The 19731-nt window shown below is 39.2% G+C and overlaps 2 protein-coding genes across 6 annotated transcripts in view; one reads left to right on the top strand and one right to left on the bottom strand.

Annotated features, from left to right (window-relative positions):
* Window positions 1-16088, top strand: part of AMMECR1 (AMMECR nuclear protein 1) — a 113054-nt gene extending 96966 nt beyond the window's left edge. For 2 of the 4 annotated variants that reach the window (XM_019660209.1, XM_019660210.1), the window contains 3 exons: window positions 10487-10577; window positions 11998-12094; window positions 14485-16088. In XM_019660209.1, the coding sequence (XP_019515754.1) occupies window positions 10487-10577; window positions 11998-12094; window positions 14485-14599 (303 nt within the window). In that variant the 3' untranslated portion in view covers window positions 14600-16088. Of the gene's footprint in view, window positions 1-1774; window positions 1909-6208; window positions 6469-10486; window positions 10578-11997; window positions 12095-14484 lie in introns of those variants that run through there. The other 2 variants (XR_002125996.1, XM_019660211.1) reach the window with 2 other exon arrangements.
* The window catches only part of TMEM164 (transmembrane protein 164), a 378792-nt gene that overhangs the window by 140478 nt on the left and 218583 nt on the right, over window positions 1-19731 (bottom strand). The window lies entirely within an intron of this gene.

The raw sequence follows: 19731 nt of genomic DNA, 5'->3' as shown, positions 1-19731 counted from the left end.
AATGCTGCCATATGTTCTATTTCCTCAAATTAGTAATTATAATATTTAAAACGAGTATCTGTAGGTAGCTTCTCAAGGAGCCTGGGTAGTCATTAAAAAACAGCAAAACCATTCACAAAAGACTATAAGACAAAGTGGAACAGTGGCCCCACCCTTCTGAGAATGGCTAACCTGAGAATGTCCATGTCATGATCTACTTAACTGCCCTGGAAGGTATGAGAAGGATGAAAAGTGAATGATTTTGGGGGAAAAATCATTAACTGATAAATATCTACCTGTAAGGCTAAAATGGTTATTAAATGAGGAAAATTGCTCCCTGAAAATTGCTTCAGGAGAAATCTGAAGTGATCTGCCTTGTGTTTGAACACAAAAACGTATACCATTGTTCTGTGTTCTTCCTTTGACAGCACTCTTTTAATTCTGAATGACAGGATGATTGACAGACATGGCACTTTAGAAAGAAAGAAAAGCTCATGCAGCGTGTTGGAGTTCTCTAAAATTATGTATATCCTAGCACTTGTATAGTTACACTGGGAGCCATCTCTCCTAATTTTAAAGATCCAAAAGGATATAAAACTAATGACATTACAATAGCTGGAGTTTGATTTGAGGGGTGATAACAGGTGTGTCATCTCGTAGCTGCTCATTTTCAGGATGCTATAAATGAATAAGCTTTTAGTTTGTGGAAGAACTTGTATAGCAAGTATCATACCAGTGATCTTGCGGGAGCTCATGTAGCAATTTGCTGACAGAAGACAAAATATTTTCTAAACTGTAGTCAGGCATCTTTTAGTTGGTGTTTAGAGCCAAGATCGTTTTGAAGGCATGAAGAACAAATGTTTTCTGTATCCGAAAGTAGACCAATAGATCATATATCAAGCAATTAGTGACATTTTTACAAACCATAAGGCATTTTTGATATAGTAGGCTCCCTGGATCACTGATACCTCACCTGTATATACCGCTATCCCTTGGGCAAAACACTGTGGTCTTAAGCCAGATTGTTAATTTTTCGCACCCAACACTTAAATGGAATCAACCCGTGCTGGGTGGGGCTGGTCAGCATGATTCTTGTTTGGTGTCAAAAGTATGTCCCTGAGCTTTCTAGAGGTAGACTCCACACTCCTAGCCTCGCTCTGTCTCTAAAGGACCAAAGCATCAGTCATCGTACGTGAGCATATTGGACTCCTGGTACTCATTGAGCCATACTTCACTTTAAAAGCAGTCTCAAACCAAAGCACACCTCTTGAGCGACCACAGCTTGGCTTCTGACATACTCAGTTGTATTTAATAATAGCACGCTTTTGTGACAGTCTTCATGAGAGTAAACAGATGGGATGAATAAATCCGCTACCACCATCTCTCATGTATTTTAGAAGTCCATGTTCTCCTTTTCATCCTCTCTCCTTCCTTAAAGGTTTACATTTTTCTAGCTCCTCCCAGTGTACCACAGAAAACAGTACCATTGAAAACAGTCTCAATGTACCATTCATACACAGATGGTACGCATGACTCACTAAGTTACAAAGTGAAATGACTTCTAGTTGTATATATTCTGTCCACCCTGCTTGTTTATTTTTCCCCAACTGTGATATACACCATGTATTGCTTCTCTTCTAACTTGATTTCCACCTTAGATCTATATATAGGCTTCATATATCTAGGAGAATGCTTTTCAGTATTTCCTTAGGAACCTTGAGATTTTTATATGAGATGCCACTCTCCTTGTGATAACTCAGCCTTTGTCCTGACGCTGCTCTTAATGTCTTTCAAGTGCTGTGGAACATGGGAAGGAATGCTTCATGCTTCCTGGCCACCTAGAAAGAATGTGCTGTCAATCAACAAGTCTCAATGTATCAGAAGCCTAGTGAGGAAACAAGCTGAACAAAGTAAAGTAACTTCTAGAAGGTGATTTAATGCATAAACATTTCCATTAACTACTGGTACTCTTAGTGAAATGGGCTGTGTCGTCCATTCTTAGGCCTCCTCCAGTTCCTTCCTGCTTTCTCTGTGTGCTGTTTGATATGGGGATGTTTTCCTGCTTCCCCTAAATCCACAAACTCTTCCAGCCCTTTCCTTAGCAGTTCCATTATAGTCTATTCTTTCCTGTACAGCTTGCGTGTGTGTGCGTGTGTGTGTGTGTGTGTGTGTGTTCCCCAGCACTTAATGAAAAAGAGTCCTGTATGTTGGGAAAGGGGACACTTGGGTTCTCTTCCTGACTGCCACTACCTTTCTGGATCTCTGTTTCCTCACCGGGAAGCTGGAAAAGTTGGACTAGATAATACCTAAGGTCTGGATGCTGATAAGAGTGTGATGCTGTGACCCCTTTTTTAAATGTCTTCTGTTTTTATTTTACTTACAGAGAATGAATCACCACTAACCATTCTGAAGTCATAAAAGGTCCTTAATTTTAAATTGGCCATTGCTCACTTAAATGTAGACAACAAATGTAAAAAAAAAATAGTCCAGTTTTTGACATTTTACAATAGATTTCTTTTTCGCTAAATTCCCTTTAGGAGAATTCTTAGAATTTTAGAAAAATGCTCTAAACAATAAAATTTGCCTCTATTTTATTTAACAGTATCATCATTCTGTTTTAAGGCAACATTATATGTGTAAATCTAAATTAAGCAAATATATTAGGGAGTGATTATTCACTTTACAAATAGATATTTTGCTTTGCAGAAGGACACACTACGGGTTTCTTTATTGTCATCCTCATGACTTTAAAATTAATTCATTTACATTTAACTCATGTAACTTTTTAGGAACAAATCTCTTTTGTAGACTGAGTAAAACCATATTGAGTCAGATATTCAATATACAGTTCTAACTTGTATAAGAGTTTTCTTAATTTTTTTTTAGCAGGCAAACAATATTATTTTATATTAGGTATGGTTGCCAAGAGGTACTTCCCTCACCCTCCTGCCCGCCCAGCCTTTGAAAATCATAATTCACATCTCTAGATTTTAAGAAAAAATTATAACTTTAGTTTTTTTTTCTGTAAACTCACTCCCTTCCTCGTTATCGTTTTTGTTTTCTGTTGTTTTTTTAATGGCAGGAAGGCATTTTTTCTAAGTTTTGATGAAAAGCAGGCTTTTTTATTTAAAGGTCTACCTGTGTTACCTGAACTTTCCTTGGAAATCGTCAGATGTTCAGTTTTTAAAGAATGCTCATTATAATTAATCATTACACAGAATTGGTTCCCCCCCTTAATTGCATGCTGAGTTGTCACTTGTTCTCTGCAAAACCATAGAGTTAAGAACAGTTGCTTTCATTGCAAATGATATAAACATGTTTGGCTTCACGGCTTTTCAAAGCACCTCTTCATTAGCCATACTTTATTTAAAATCTTTAATTCTTTAAGAGTTCATGGGATGATGATTAGCTAGTTCAGGTATTTTAGAGCTGTGCAGCTGTTACTATTAAAATAAATGTTATCAAATCATTCAGTGGCCTTTGAGAAGTAAATTGGCAGGCTTGTGTTGCTGACAGACAGATGTCTAACTCTCTTATATGAATCAAATTTGGCATTAACCAGTCCTTTGGTAAGTTCTGCAAAAGCCAAGAATTGGTCCATGAAGACTGAACTAATTTCCAAGGTAAAGGTGACTAATTTGCAGGGATTTTAGAGAAGAACAACACATATGTATTTTGGTCAAGAAAAACTTTGCTGTTGTTTTCTCAAAATGAACAACAGAAAAAAAATCTCAGCTGAGGTAGATGATGAAATGGTTTTAATGGAATATATTAAAAGATGACTTGTGCCTAAATGATGGCTTCATAATCAGTTATCCTTTTTAATTCATTTTCTAGTATTTCTGCTTCTAGAAGCATCTCACTTAAAGGAGATGTGAGGAGAGCTACAGGAACTGGTCAGATAATGGATAAAAGCACCCTAAGATGTATATATACTTCTTTGTGGCATCCCAGTTGGTTCAGGAGATACAGTTTTTTAAGTCAGTAAAGTAAGAGTTGTCTCTAGGCAGTATTAGGACTCCAGGCCATCATTATTTTCTCCTTTATACTCTTCTGAAGGGATTTTTTTGGTAATGTGCATGTACTATTTTTATAAAAATTATCCACGTTTACAATTGTTCAGGGTTACAGAAGTAAAAATGATTGAGTTTAAAAAAAATCATAGTGGGCCGGCCAAGTGGCGTGTTGGGACACCAGCTCTGAGCAGCAGGGCCCCGGTTCGGATCCCACATGAGGGCCAGTGACACTGCGCCCTCTACAGCTAAGATGGTGAACAACAGCTCGACCTGGAGCTGGGCTGCTGTGAGTCACCGGCGATGGCGTAGGCTGCAGTGGAGCTGCAGTGGGCTGCTGCGAGCTATCGTGAGTGGCCAGCAGCCAGCGAGCGTGAGCTGCCAAGAGCCGCCGTGAGCAGCCGTCCAATGGCTGGCGAGCAACTGCCTCTCCCAGGAAGAGCGCAATGATAATACCAACATGGGCCACGTCCTCCACAACTAGACTGATGAACAAAAGGACAGCAACTTGTCTGTTCCCTTTCCCCGATTCCCCCATGCTGTTCCCCTCTCCCCAATTCACCAATAAAATCTTTTTTTAAAAATCATAGCAACAGTTTTAAAAATTTATTATTTGGCCAGAGTCTGAAGTGTTCACTGTTGTTAACAAGTGTTAATTGTTCATTAGTTGGGCACCTTCAAAACTTCAGACTTACTTTTGAAATTGGTAAGGTGGGTTAAAGTGATGCAAAATCATAACTCTTAAGGGTTTGATGGGCAGGTCTGGCCAATATGTAGTCTACATTATAATTTGGTCATATCAGGAATGAGGGAAGTGATTCATTAGGATCTGTGCAAATTGTCATCAGCCTTTATGATTAACTTATTAATTTTTCTTGCCCAAATAAGAATTATTCAGAAGGATAAACCTGGTGTAGGCCCAAATTTGGAGTATTTTCCTCCTTTATGTTGAATTTGCTTTCATTGGGAAGAGTCAGTCTTTAGAATGCCAAGCTGGGGGTGGGGCAGAAGGTACTGTGGGACTATCAGTGAAAGAGTGCAATGCGCTGTAGTGTGGGTTTTGTGCTTTTAGAGAAATACCGCATATGGCTTTTTCCTCCTAAGAATATAAGAAATGCCAGACTTTGGGTCAGATCCACGGGCTGTCCAGTGCAGTGTTTGTTTCTGTCTGTGGTACCATGGACTGTTTTGTCAGAGAGTATGTGTCTTCTGTGATGCCAGCCTCTAAAGGTTAGGGGGTGTGCCAAACATCCTGAGCTTCTCTCATTAGGAACAGAGTCCTTTCATTAAACTCAATGGACCTGGTTGAGCCTGGCAGGTCCGTCTTATGTGAATGACCAGTGATTGGCTGCTTTGTTAATGGCAAAGCGTATTTTGCCAAATCATATCATCAATAAAGAAATCTCAAACAACTTTGATTTTTTTTGACCTCCTGATATATTTTTTTAAATTTTATTCAAGGTGAACTCTCCGAAAATCAGTGGAGTGAGTTATGGCCATCCTGTTACAGGGAAACCCAACATTTGGTTCTGAAAGTGAGGAGGAGTGGGACTAACTGTGGCATTTGCTAAGACAGGATGAACCTGAGGAAGTAAATTGATTTTTTTGGCCAGGATGTGATCAGGGGCAGATTTAGTTTTGAGGGTCTGGACTGTGGGGCTAATTGTGGACCCAAATGATCCCAGGCTTGCGTGGAGCCTATTTGATTTATCCAGAGCACATTTTATACTCATAGATGCTTTTAGCCAATGACTTTTTCATGTTGTTCCAGCATATCCATATTGTTGGCTTGCTTATTAGGCTCCCAAGTAAAAGTGAGACCGATTTGTAGTGCTGCTGGTGAATTACAGGACTAACACTTGCATTATAGACAGACCAGGGTGTATTAAACTTTGACTAATGCAATTGTGAGGAGCAAAGTATGAACCAGGTATTATAATGGGGTGGGAGGAGAACGGGGTTTTTGTTTGTTTGTTTGTTTGTTTTTAATGCTCCTATGTCAAGAGTCAGTGCATTAGAGGATAATAGTTTTAAATGAAGCCACATTTCTAACAAGGGACCGGATAAGGAGGATAAATGAAATCCACAGACAGCCTAGAAGCTTCATTTTAGCCATTATTTATCATCTCTTCTCCTACCAAACCTTTTATTATGTAGCAAAATTGATTAATTTGCGTCTATCTCTTCTCTCTGTGCCCACATGCTCGCTGACGCAGGAGTGACCAAATAGCAAAATGGACAAGAGAGGGAAGAGGATGGGGCTGAGGCCCAGTGGCGTTGGCGATGCACAATCCCCAAACTGAATAATCAAGATACATTTTCCAGTCCTAACATTAATCTTGAGATATAATCATTCTGGGTGATGTCAAAAACAAAAGATTGTATAATAGCATTAATAAAAATCACTTGCTTTGGAATGGTTCAGAAGAAATATGGCTTTCTCTTTAGCATGAACTAGGAATCTGTTGAACTGCTCTTAATGTTCCCTCAGCACACACAGGTACAGCTCTGTTTAATTCCATATTCTCTTATCTGTAAGCCCTACATTTCATTTACTACCATTCTAGTTGATTTATAGCTGTGCTTAGCCAGTCTTGATTAAAAGGAGATTATCACAGCTGATGGACCTTGAAAGCGTTTTTTTTTGGTTTTTTTCTCAGACCTAATTTTGAAAAAGACCTGCAGATTCCCATAAGGCTAGCTTGCTCCTCTCCGGTTTTTGCCCACCTGGCCGTACTTTGGGCAGTGGTATTAGGGGTATGTTTAGTGACATGGTTTTCCCATAGGCTACTTCCTTGTCCATCCTTAGAAATGGTAATGTACTGCAATTGAGTTTAGAGCAAGGGGGAATCCCAGTTCCCTAGTTAGCTGATATCTTATCTAGCTGATAATTGCAACTACAGCCTTTGTCTATTGGGATGCTGCTGGGCTGAAGGATCCTCCAGTCTGTCTAAAGGAGGATTGAGGGCCGGCCTAGTGGCTTAGGTGGTTAGGAGTTGGCTTAAAAGCGTGAGCTCTGAGCGACTGGACTGCAGGTTCGATTCCCACATGGGCCAGTGACGCTGAGCCCGGGCTGAGTGGCCGCTGAGCTACCAACAGATGGCAGGATGGCTCAGCTGAAAACATAAAGGAGGATTCGATTATTATACATGAGGGTTATATTTTGGAGTTGCAGCTGTGACAGATGCCGCCCTCAAAAAATACAGAATTTGTTTTCGTGTTCATTTCAAGTGGAGATGACTTAATTTGCAAAGCCAGTGATTTCCCATAGGTTGGCCAGATTCAGTCATTCTCCACGGCAAGCTATTTTCCACTCTCCTCTTTGACTGTGCAGTATGACTATTTGGTGGTGTCTGTGATTCTGGGAGTAAGGAAAATGCTGTTGCTCAACAGGTGACAAAAAGCTATTATGCTTTGATTCTGTTTAGAACATGATTACCATTCTCCTGATTCCAGTAGTTGAAAAAATGAGTCACTCTGGTTGGGGCTTTATATATTTGTGGAATATATTTTTGACCTATGAAGTAAGTTATTTCTCACAAAGGATTTCCTTTAAAATCACCATACATACAGGTCAATTTACAGGGGCTTTTGATTGTTCAAAATCATAGGAACACAGAAAAGAATTGAAAATTGTAAATGTGGTACTAATTCAAAATGGGAATTTTGATATATTTTCTCATAACAAATTTGATGGTGGTGCCTTCTCAAAATATGAGTCAATCAGTTTTATTTGTGAAATAATTTTTATTTGGGTCAACGTATCCTTTCAGTTGGGTCCTGTTGAGATATTATTCACATACCATACAATTGGTCTTAACCTCTTTTAATTGTTAAATTACTAGGCTTTAAAATCCCTGAAATTTTTGTTGATGTACATTTTGTAGAATGTACTCCTATGAAGAAAGAATTTGTTTCTAAACCTCCTCCAATTTGCCTAAATCCCTTTTCTTTTTCAATACATTGCGACAGTTTGTCAGAGCTTAACTGATTATTAGAGGTTAGCTAGTTAACTCAGAATAAAAATCACCTAGGGAGTTGTTCTTTTTTCAAACTATACTTGCAGAAGCATGAAGCCTCCTGAAATTCTGATTGTTTGCAGCCCCCATCCTCACCCTATACCAGTTAAACACCACTGACTTAGTCTAACACACTCATCCCACAGATAGGGGAACATTCTTCCTCTCATTGTTTTGATTAGAAGCTTTAATTAGCACCAAATTTTTTTTTCAATTTTAACATGACAGATTTTGATAGAGTGAGTTGGAGATGCAAAATTCACTTCAGTGAATGATGGAGGCATAAATTATTTATGCTGTATATTTTAAAAAACAAATTATGAAGCATATGATATTGTAAAAGGGAAAACTCAAAGTCACTGATCAGAAACTCAGTATACAGAAACTGTTACAAATTTGTCATTGTCTCAGTACTGTGTCAAGCACTGGGGAGATCAGTAGATGTCCTTTATCCTGGAAATGCCTGATAGCTGAGCACTCATATTTCTTCTCAGCTGTCCACAGTCGTTTCCCACAGGGCATGGGAGGCCTGATTGTGTTAGTTTTTAAACAGCTGCCCTGATTGCATTTTCAGCAAAAGGAGATTCATAAGAATACTGATATTAAATAGATAGAAGGAATAGCCTCAGAGTTAGGCTTTAATAAAAAAAACATAAACCACTCAGATCTGACAGACTTTAATGTATGGATGGATGAAGACCTGGGGAAAGAATGAAGTGGTTTTTCCAGAGGATTTTATATTCCCTTGAAAATTGGAAAATTTCAGCCAATGGGCAGAAGAAGCAGAAAAAGTTTTTATGGACCCCTTTTCCTTTTCTAGACTTTCACATCCATGCAGACGGAAAGAGTAAAGGTCTATGACTTCACTCATCTGCTGAAAAGAAGCCTCTTTTTCTGGGTAAAACAGGTTTACCTGGCCCGACATCTTCCCTCCAGTACCTGGGACAACCATACACTCCACTTGGAAAGCACTGTTCTAAAACAAGCACAGATTTGGAAGAACAGAATGGAGTTGTTATGCTTTTGAAATTTCATTTTTTTATTATCCATGTTTACAAAGAAGTTAAGAACTTTTCATGATCTCTAGCTGTATATTCTTTGTAAGATAGGAGGGGAAAACACAGATTCTTTTTGATTGGATGCTAATCAAAGACAAAGCACACTACTTTTTTTTAAATTGGGAAATTGGGGGAGGGGACCAGCCAAGTTGTTGTTCTTCAGTCTTGGTGGAAGGCTTCGGTCACCATCTGGCTGCCCGTCGGCAGCTCGTGGCCTCTAAGCTCAAGGTGCTGTGTTCAGTCTTAGTTGCGGGTGGGCGTAGCCACCATCCCATGCGGGAGTCGAACCCGGCAGCCTTGTTAAGAGCGCACACTGCATCCACTGAGCCATCCGGGCAGCAGTGCAGCTCAAGGTGCGGAGTTCATTCTTAGTTGCAGGTGGGCATAGCCCACCATCAAACAGTCTTGTTGTTAGGAGCACAAGGTCTCACCAGCTGAGCCACCCTGCCACCTGTTGGCAGCTCATCAGCAGCTCAGCTCGGGTGCATGTGGGAATCGAACTGGCGGCCCTGTTGCCCAGAGCTTGCGCTCTTAAGCTAACTTTCAACCAACTGAGCCACTCAGCTGGCCCAACTTTTTAGAAACATTAGCAAGAAGTCACCCATTTTTACTTAGAAGACTATCTTTTGTAGAGCATCACCAAAAAGTTTGAATATTTCACATCAACAAGTTATAATGGTCTCTGGGTTAGTATCTAAAACACTTTAAAAATGACCTGCCCTGAAGTGATTTGACATCTTTATTCCCCTGAACTGTAGCAGTAGTGTATGGGCAATGATGCAGCTAAATAGTCAGGGTTTGCCATTGGCCCCCTTTAAGCCATGATACATTGTTTTAGAAATCCTATCTGTTATTAGTGATAATGTCGTATCTGGTTGTTATTGGTTTTTTGGGTGTGTTTTTTTCTCCCGTCTTATCTGTGTTTGCATACCTATATATAATTCAAGGTTTTAAAGAGACTTAAACAGTTTGGGAAGGGAGTAAGCAGCCCCAGAAATTTTGGAACTTAATCTGAATTGGTGATTTCACCTGAAAATGGGTTAGTTGTTTGCTATGTCTTGAAAGTCGGGTCCCTTGGTCTAGTTCCTTACTATCATGAGCCACAATTCGGGTGTGGGGGCAGGATTCTTACCATCATCAGTCTTATTCCACACAGCCCCAGAATGGTTGTCCCAGTCCCAAACAGAATAGAAAAGCCCAGCACCTGTGGGCCACATGCAAATCAGTGTTTTCAGTCTCCATGGCCATCATAACGGCCTTCAAACCTGAAGTCGATGGTTTGCAAATAGAAAACTGATGTGCCCTTCCAAAAACAAGGGGAAAGGAAGAACTGCATTTTCTTGAAAGTTAAATTATAACTTTTTCTTACTATTTCTGTGAAGAAGACTGTACTAATAAAACTGCAAATTTCTTTCAGGTGGGTGTACATGGCATTAGAATAGAATTCATCAATGAAAAAGGATCAAAACGCACCGCCACCTACCTACCGGAGGTTGCAAAGGAGCAAGGTCATTGTTGTACTTTATTTCATGTGATCTGGTGAAGAATTTAAACAAATATACAAATTGAAATGCAATAGCTGACCTTGCAGTTAACATCTGATAATTGATCAATGTCAAATTATAAGAAATGACTCTTCCATCACTGCCACTGCAATGTCTGTATGAAATTGGTGAATTATTCACACAGAAGTTGAATCTGTGCGCTTAAGTTTGACAGCAAAAAACACACAGAAGTATACTTTCAAAAAAGCAAATATTTGTAAAAGTTGGGTTTTATTTTAGGCAATAGTTTGCTATGAATTTAAGAGCCAGTTTCCCATATTCCATTGTGCTATATATAGCCTTGTGTAGTATAAACAAAACAAGGCTTTGGTTTGACGGTCAGCCGCACATTTCATTGTCAGTATCAAACATTTCATTCTGAGGTAGTTGCCATTACTCATTTTCCTACTCTTATGATTATTGGTTTCCCATTAAGGTTAAGAGCATTGAGAATACACGAAGTAGTATTTTATATACTCGGTCTGCACTTCCTAATCAACAAACATTTTTCCGTTTTTGCAGATAAACCACAGACCTTTATGAACGACCACTGTAACTCAGAATAACTTTTCACTCTGTAGTGTCTTGTCCTTTCTAGCCACTATTAAACTTTTTAGTTGAAGTGAACATTTCTTCTTTACTTTATAGAACATTTCTTCTCATTGGAAAACATTTGTAGTTTGGTTTTCCCATGTTTATCTCATAAAAAGCTGAGATATATAATGGCAAAATTTCATATCATTAAACCCCCAAATGAGAGTTAGTCTTTAAGGCAGCTATCTGAAGATTTGTTTGGGTTGCTTACAGACAATGTCTTAATCCTGCAGTTCCATTGACTTCGTAAAGCATACATAAGAGACAGAGGGCCTCGGATATTAGTATACCGTCCCAAGTCAGAACCAATAAAAATGCCCTTGAACACGGCACCTAAATACACTTGACTGACTACAGAAGATAGCATTAGGAACAGCAATTACCATGCGTTAGTATGAGAGTCCTAAATACTACTGAGTTGGCACAGTGATATTTAGGCTCTTCCCTCCCTTTTAAAGATGTCACTGTTAGAGAATACACTGTTTGTGGTTTGTTACTAAGACGTGACTGAGCAGTTATAGCCAGCCTCTTCAGCTTCTTACCTTCAAGTTTGGCGGAGGTAAGAAGCCATTGTTGTTAACCTTCATGGATAGCTAGAATTTTAGGGGGGAAGTGGTGAACCTGCTTCTGTGCAGGATGAAATCTTAGCTCTTCTGTGTGATTTTTAGGACCAAAGGAGTTGATGGCATTTGGTGACAGTGATAGCTGACCTCTCTACAAAGTCATTTTGTGTTGAACCAAAGGTGATTGTTACATGTACTTGACTGTATTTTATCTGTCTACTCCACAGGATGGGACCATATTCAGACCATAGACTCCTTACTGAGGAAAGGAGGATACAAAGCTCCAATTACTAATGAATTCAGGAAAACCATAAAACTGACCAGGTACAGAAGGCTTTTTCTAGTGTACGCCAGCCAGTACATTTTGATGTGTATGCTTATAATCTTCTGCGTTTTTTTGGTCTCTCTAACTCTACTTGCTTCTCTTTTCTGAAACAGAGTGGAAATGAATGGCAGGGCCTTACTGAGGGTGAATACAATGGAACTCTGCTTGGCAGTAAAGCCTGTATGATATATGAGCCCATCCTTCCCATCTTTAGCTCTGTGTCATTACTCTGGCTTTCTATGAGCAAACCCTCTGGGCCTTTAGACTACATTATTGAAGAAAGTTATCTGAATTAACTGTTGGCTAGCTTTTGGCATTGCTTAGCAGAACCCCAGGATTCTGATAAGCAGTCCTCAAATTTGAATTTAACCTTAGAATTTTGGCAGCGATAGTAGTCTCCCATGAAAGCTTGCTGAAAAATACCATTGAGCTAGTCTCACAAGTGCTAAATAAACTTCTGCATGGGGATACTAGGGATACGTACTTAAAATGGAGACTATCGAACATTTTAGGAAAACGTGTTGTGGTTTCCATTTATTTTCATTCCATAAAACTACGTTGGATGCCTCTAGTGTAAAAAAGTCTAAAAATGGACTCCTTTCAGCTCTGAGGAGTTACAAATTTGAAAATGCCTCCATCTCTGCTCTCCCTGAGTTCACAATCCCGGAGAATAGAAGGACATGTACAGAAATGATTATTAATGTGAGGCAGACTGTGATGGATGATATGAGATCATAAATTAGGGGAAGAGGAATTCCAGGAAGGGGTAGCGATAACTAAAAATTTCAAAAGGAGGTAGACTTGAGGCTGAGCTTGAAAAATAGATAGACTATTTGACAGGTGGGGAGTAGAGAAGGAAAGGGATTAACTAAAAGAACTTTGTGAGTCAATACATATAGGTGGCAAAGTACCAAGCGGGTTCTGAGGAATGTTCGATAGTCCGATTTGGCTGTTCTTTCAAGGTACATATAGAAGGTGGTCATTAGAGGAAAATGTGGTGAAGAGGGTAGGCTGGGCCAGATATGAGGTCTTGAATTCCAGACTAAAAAGTTGAGATCTGATTCTGTAGACAGTTGGTAGCTATTGAAAGGTTTTAAACAAATGGATTTGGGGAGGCATAACTCTGGAATTGGAAACAGGAAAAGTAGTTAGAAGACATGGCTATTATGTGAAACTATCTGGCAGCAATCGAAAGAGGGTGAAATGGAAGCCTTAACAAGGAATGGGAAGAAAGGAGGGGACAGGTAAGAAAATATTATGGAAGAAAGGAAAAGACCAAATCATCATTCCGAAGGAGAGAAGAAGAAGAAGTCAAGGCTTCAGTCTAGATAAAAGGGACCAAGGCAGTCCCTTTAACTAAGGGAGGGGAGGCATGTTTATGAATTGATTCTCGATTCAAAGTGCTTCCTGGGATATCTGTATAGAAATGTCCCGGAGCTCACTGAAAGTGTGTGTGTGTGTGTGTGTGTGTGTGTGTGTGTGTGTGTGTGTGTAGCTCATGGACAGACATGGTGATTTGGGCTTGTCTGTAAAGAGGACATAGTTGAAGCTATTAGGATAGGGTTCACTGAGCAGGGACAGAGCATAGGGTCAAAAGAACTGAAGGTAGAAACAGAGAGAAATCCTCCAAGGCAGGCGTAGGACGAAAAGCCAGAGAGCAGTCTGGGAGGCAGGGGGAGAACCCAGGGAGTGTGGAGTTGTGGAACCCATGGCACAAGAGAGCTTCAAGAAGGGAGTGGTGAGCAGTACTGTAAGGAGATGTCAAGCAGGAGGGGTAGGCTTCGGGACGAGCAGTGTCCGCAGAAAAGTGGCAGCAGCAACCAACATACCCTGGGCTGAGTAGTGTGAGGTGAGAAAATATATATATTACTCTTGAGAAGTGTGGCAATGAAAAAGCTAGAGATGGGGAAAAAGAGGGTTTGGGACACCAGGATTAAGGAAAGGTTTTGGTTGTTACTGTTTCTACGCAATGGCAAGACCTGAGTGGATGTGCGGACAGAGGGAAAGGAATGGTAAAAGGGGGAGCGATGGCAGATCCCAGAAGAAAAAATAGTCAAGTGAATTAAGATGTGTACATGATGGTAATAGGTTGGCTTTCCTCTGTTCCTTCCTGTTCTCAAACTGGGGCTGAGGGGACAATAAAATTTCTAGAACAATTTGAACAAGGAGTAGTAGAGTGGAAAGAGCACTGGACTGACTCTGGATTCTGATCTGGGTTCTGATCTCAGCTTCGCTACTTCTTAGCTGTGTGACATTGGGCAAGTCATTGCTCCTCTCTGGGCCTGTTTCCTGATCTATAAAATGATCTCTAAGGTCCCTCCTAGCTCTGGCACTGGCCTGTCATCTATTTGTTGATGTTAACTTTGTCTCTTCCCTGCCTTTCTTTCAGGTACCGTAGTGAAAAGATGACCCTGAGCTATGCTGAATACCTTGCTCATCGCCAGCATCATCATTTCCAAAATGGCATTGGGCACCCCCTTCCGCCATACAACCATTATTCCTGACACTGAGCCGCACAGCCAGTCACTGGGCCTCTCTGCAGACCTCTTCCCAGGAGACCCTACCCCTTCTTGGTCTAGCTATCTCTTTTACTGTACCATTTTATGATGATAGTTTCCGTTGCCATGGTGAAGCTTCAACGTCATCAATTAAGACCATCATGGTAACGGGTAGGAAAATGAAATTTGTTAAGAAGATCATTTTTTATTATTTTAGATCATTAATTTTTTTTTTGCAGCATATATACCTTTGGGGGTTTTCTTTCTTTACAATATTATATAGAATTTTGCTTTGCTATCTCAATCAGTTTTCTATCTTTCTGTCCATCTTGCCGTACTTGCCTGTCTTTTTCTTTCTTCTCTTCCTTCCTTTTATTGACTGTGGATGGAAGAAATTGTGCAGTTTTTAAGGATTTTATTTAGTTTTTTCTTTAGTTTTCCTCAGTGAGATAGATACTGTTTCATAGCTGAGTTTGGGAGGAATTTATTTGAAATTCAGGTATTTGTGTATTACTCTGGAATTTGTCTAGAATTAATTATGCTACGAGAGCTTAGTATGTGGGTCTTCACTCCTTAAGTATATGTTTTTCCCATGGTCAAAATTATATGAACTTTAGTTCTAGTATAGGACATTTGTCCATGATTGGGCTTGTCACAGAGTGAGAAATCGTTTGTGCCTATTGTGCTGGTTATCATTAAGAGAGACTGCCTCATCACTTTATAGAATCAACTTATAAACTAAAACACTGTTTTAAGAAAGTACAAGCTACCTTTCAAATATGCTACAGAATTCATTTTGAAAAGCAGCAAATATCAGGAAGAGAGCAGATACAGAATTTAGTGCCTTTGAGAAGAATATAATTAAGTGGAATTAAGAGAGGTTAGAAAAAAAGGCAATTTAGAGAACTATTCTTGTAAAATTTTATTGTTTCTGTATGTGAAACAACAGATTAGACAAATTCCTTACTCTTAAGTATTTTTCTAAGCTGAGAAATTATTTTGAGCAAATAACCAAAAAGAGACATTTGTCTATTATATATTAATTTAAATTTGTTAGCTTTAGGTTTCAATAAGTAATGATTGGCCAGAGACCATGTTAGCTACCTTTTAAAGAAACGGTAAAGATAATATAGTGAAACAAAAGTTCACATATGCCATGATTTCAGATATGTTTGTTGTCATGGGAACAATACTGGAGTTTTAGAAATACTATAAAATAGCTTGAATCTCTTTCTGCACTACATACTTTTGATAGAAACACATTTACTATGTTGATGTTATATCTGTAGAAATGAGTTGGCATTTAGATATGATATAGTTGTTAGAGCCGAGCTCATTTGCTTGGCTAGTCTTTCCCATGATGCATACCAAGAGAACTTCCTAATTTCAATAGGAGGTCCGTAGGTGTATCACCAGGAAAAAAATGACAGAAGATTCTGGAGAAAGATTACCTTCATTTTATGGTAATGAGTGTGTGTGTGTGTGTGGGTGGGTGGGTGTGTGGGTGTGTGTGTGTGGGTGTGTGTGTGATGTATATGTATCTATACACACACATATATACATATATATAATTTTTTCAAACAGGAAACCAGTATATCGAGTGATTAATATAAGTATGGTGCAGAATATATATTGTTTAAAGTATGAGATGTCACTGAATATCAAAATGGCATAGCTTATACATATAGTTGCTGTGACAAGTGACAGATTGCTAGTTCAGAATTCGAAAACCCTTTTCTAGTTTGTGAGATAATTGGCTAAATTGCTTCTGCTTGCCATTGTGGCAAAGCAAACTGCTTTAGTTTTTGATGCGAGTTCTTAGAAGTGTGTTGGTATTCCTTCCTCCACAGCATCCGTTGTTGAAATAACCATTTTCAGTTGTGATGCCTTAACTAAGAAGCCAATTGTTAGCCTGAAATATAATCTCGGTAGCCAGTCCCACTGAACCTAGAGATTAGTCAGAGAAAGCTAGCTAGCTAGCTGTTGCCTTTTACAAAGGGATTTTGAGTCCTTTCATTTCTACTTGGGAGCATTTTGGAGCAGATTAGTCTTTCAATATAAAAACAAGTGGCTACCTGATGGAAACTTTTTCTTGCCCTTATAGGGAAACTGAGCACAAGCTGAATGATATTGTCTGCTGCAAAAAAAAAGTAAATAAAACAAACTAAAGAGAGACAAAATAGACCAATATTGATCCATCTTATCCATCATCTCATCAGTTCAACAGGCTCCTTGTCCTGGGTGAGCTCGTGGTTAGAAGTTTTTTTTAAAGAAAAGATCTATTACATACATATGTGTGTATACATATACTTACACATACATACATACATATGTGTATTTATGTATTTAACGGTGCTAATCAATCTTGAGCAGGTCACGTGACTGGTCATGCGGACTCTAAAATCATATCAGATTTTTTAAATTTCTTGATATATGCAGATGTTATACAGGTTTTCTTACCAGTGTGATAATGTTATACTGAAGAATTAACCATCCTGCAGGCTTCAGAGGACGAGGTCAGCAATTATTTCCCACCATGGCTTGGGGGAAAAGGATAGTTTTGTCTCTTTTTGTATTCAAATTAATGCACAGTGCATTGTTGTCTCAAAGTAGCTGTTGACTCAAAGACTTTGTAGTATAAAGGGTGTTATACAAACTGTAATGGTGTGCTTCATACAAACAAATGCTAGACCCTTTCACCTTTGTCGTATATTACAAACCTGTTAAATATGTGGTTTGATTGAACTTTAAACATGTGGAAATATGTAGCATGTGTTTTTAACTCCAACTGAGATTCTAATTGCACAGGTTGTGTTCTAGCCAGTTGTGGTTTATTTGTTCAGAAACACAAATGTGAATTGCACTCATCATCACCAGAATATTGTATAAGTTCAGTGACCTTTAAATAGCTCAGAAGTAATACTTGAACTTCATTTGAGTAGCACAAAGTTTACATAGCCCCCATTTAAATGTTAATTAGTTCCATTTATGTTTTCCGTTTTCAAATGCAACTGGGTATTTTTCCCTTTGGAAAATAGTACGCATTTTACTTTGGTATGTAGCAAAAGGCTTCCATTTCTGGAAGGGTTTTCTTGTTCTTAAAGTCAGCCAGGTACCAGATTCTAAAAGAACAACTGCCCTCCGCCCCCCTCATTAAGTGGCCTTCTGACTGCACGAGAGTGTGCTACTCCCCTCTCCAGTCTCCCCTACCAGGAGAGGTCCGTGTAATTGATGAAGTACAAGGCTTGCTCTTTTCCCCCCACCCCATTTAAAGCAGTTAGGAGATGTTCAGTCCAGTGCATACAGTCCCAATGCCCAGACACCGGATGCTTGTATACTGGCCTCTTTTCATGTCTTCAAATGTGCAGGAAATTAGAAACTGTCATCTGGAATAGGTTCCATCTCTTACGTGTGTTAGATCAAACCAAAGAAGCCCCCAGCCATGCCCAAATGCTGCTCCAAAAGCCTGCTTTCCAGTCCTTACAAAAACCTTGCAGGATTAAATGTGTTAACTTTTTTATTTTTGTACAGTTTCTAAGTGATTTTTGCTAGTGATGTTAAATTGAATTAAGTTTATTTGAGGGGTATGAGCACCTCCTCCATTTAAATAAACTGGTGACTTTCCTTTTATTTTTTAAAAGTAGAAACCCGTTGTGTGCCTCTCGATTTAAGGGTTTCTGATTACATTATTCTTAAGACCAGCATTGATCCTTTATATACAAAGATGTTTTCCTTGTTTTTTATTACTGTTTCAGAAGAAAATAAACCTTTTATTTTGCTCTGGACCCAGTACTGCGCTGGCATATAGACGCACTGAGAAAACACTTTTGTAACCACCTCTGACTGTTTTTGTACATCAAAGTTGATTACTTTTGAAATATTTGGATCTAGTTTCTAAGTTATTTTAGTGTTTTATATGTTCCCTGAAATCACTCTGAATCAGTCACCAGCATAATGAGTTCTTGGTGATGCCATGGTGAGACTAGTAATGAGAAAAAGCTACCTGGAGTAGCTTTTCTTTTCCTTCTTTCTTAGGAACCTGTTTTTTTTTGTTGTTGTTGTTTTTAATTACAGTAAGACATCACGGGTTACCTGAAACCCCTTCAAGTATAACTAGATCCTCCTTCCTTCCACATTTAATTGCTTAATAGTTTGAGGAAACTATTGGAAATGGGCATTTTATATGACATGTATGGCTTTAAAATATTACAAATGAGCAAAAAGACAAATGAGATTTATGTGGGCCTATAAGGTATGGCTGTGGAAAGATATTGTAGTAGTTTTGACACTATTGTTATTACCTTTAAAATCATTTACCCAATAAAATGTTAAAACTGAGTTACCATTTGTCGTTTCTTTCTTTACCTTGCTTCATTATAGGATGTTGGTCCCGTGCGTGCTTCTTACTAAAACACTCACAGTTGAAGACTTTGAAATGATGAATATAGGAACTGGCATTTATTTCTTTCCAAACCAGCACTTGGAAAGCCTCAGTGGCCTACAGCTGTTCCCTACCACATGATTGGCCTATGTTATCCATCTGCCTAGCCCTGAACCCTGGCTTGGTGATATAGTCTAGACTTTATTGGACAATCTGCCCTTGTCACGGATCTGAGACAAACATCAACTTGAATTCTGAGATCAGCTCAGCTAGGCTTACGCTCGCTCCAAGTTTCTTCCAAATTGGTGTGTTACTGGGTGTTTTCCCTTTGTGAACTGGTTCAGGGCAGTTGCGGTGCCATCCAGCAAAACCATCTGATGTGGTGGGAAGCCTTTTTTTGGCCATCAGGCCTTTGCCATTTTCTCAGTACAGGACAGAATCTGAAAATGCCCAAGATGTGGCCAGATGGCACTTGCACACACTCATCCACACACTAGGTATACCACACACTTGAACTTACTACCCATTAAGTTGCCAGTTCCAGAGTGGGCTTGGGGAGAACATCTGAGTATAGGGTGGGGCAACTGGTGCCACTGACTTTCCAGGGCCAAAACAGAGTCTGCATCAAGAAAGGAGTCTTGCTGTGCCACCTCTGTCAGCTGTTGCATTATCTCTTTATGGAAAGGCTACCAAGGACATTGTTGAAATACCTCGGCTTTTTCTAAATCCTGTGCCATCTCAGTTTCATCATGCATAT

This window comes from Hipposideros armiger, unplaced genomic scaffold (genome assembly GCF_001890085.2).
Source record: "Hipposideros armiger isolate ML-2016 unplaced genomic scaffold, ASM189008v1 scaffold_314, whole genome shotgun sequence".
In the NCBI taxonomy this organism is placed as follows: Eukaryota; Metazoa; Chordata; class Mammalia; order Chiroptera; family Hipposideridae; genus Hipposideros; species Hipposideros armiger.
This window is presented reverse-complemented; position numbering and strand designations above follow the sequence as displayed.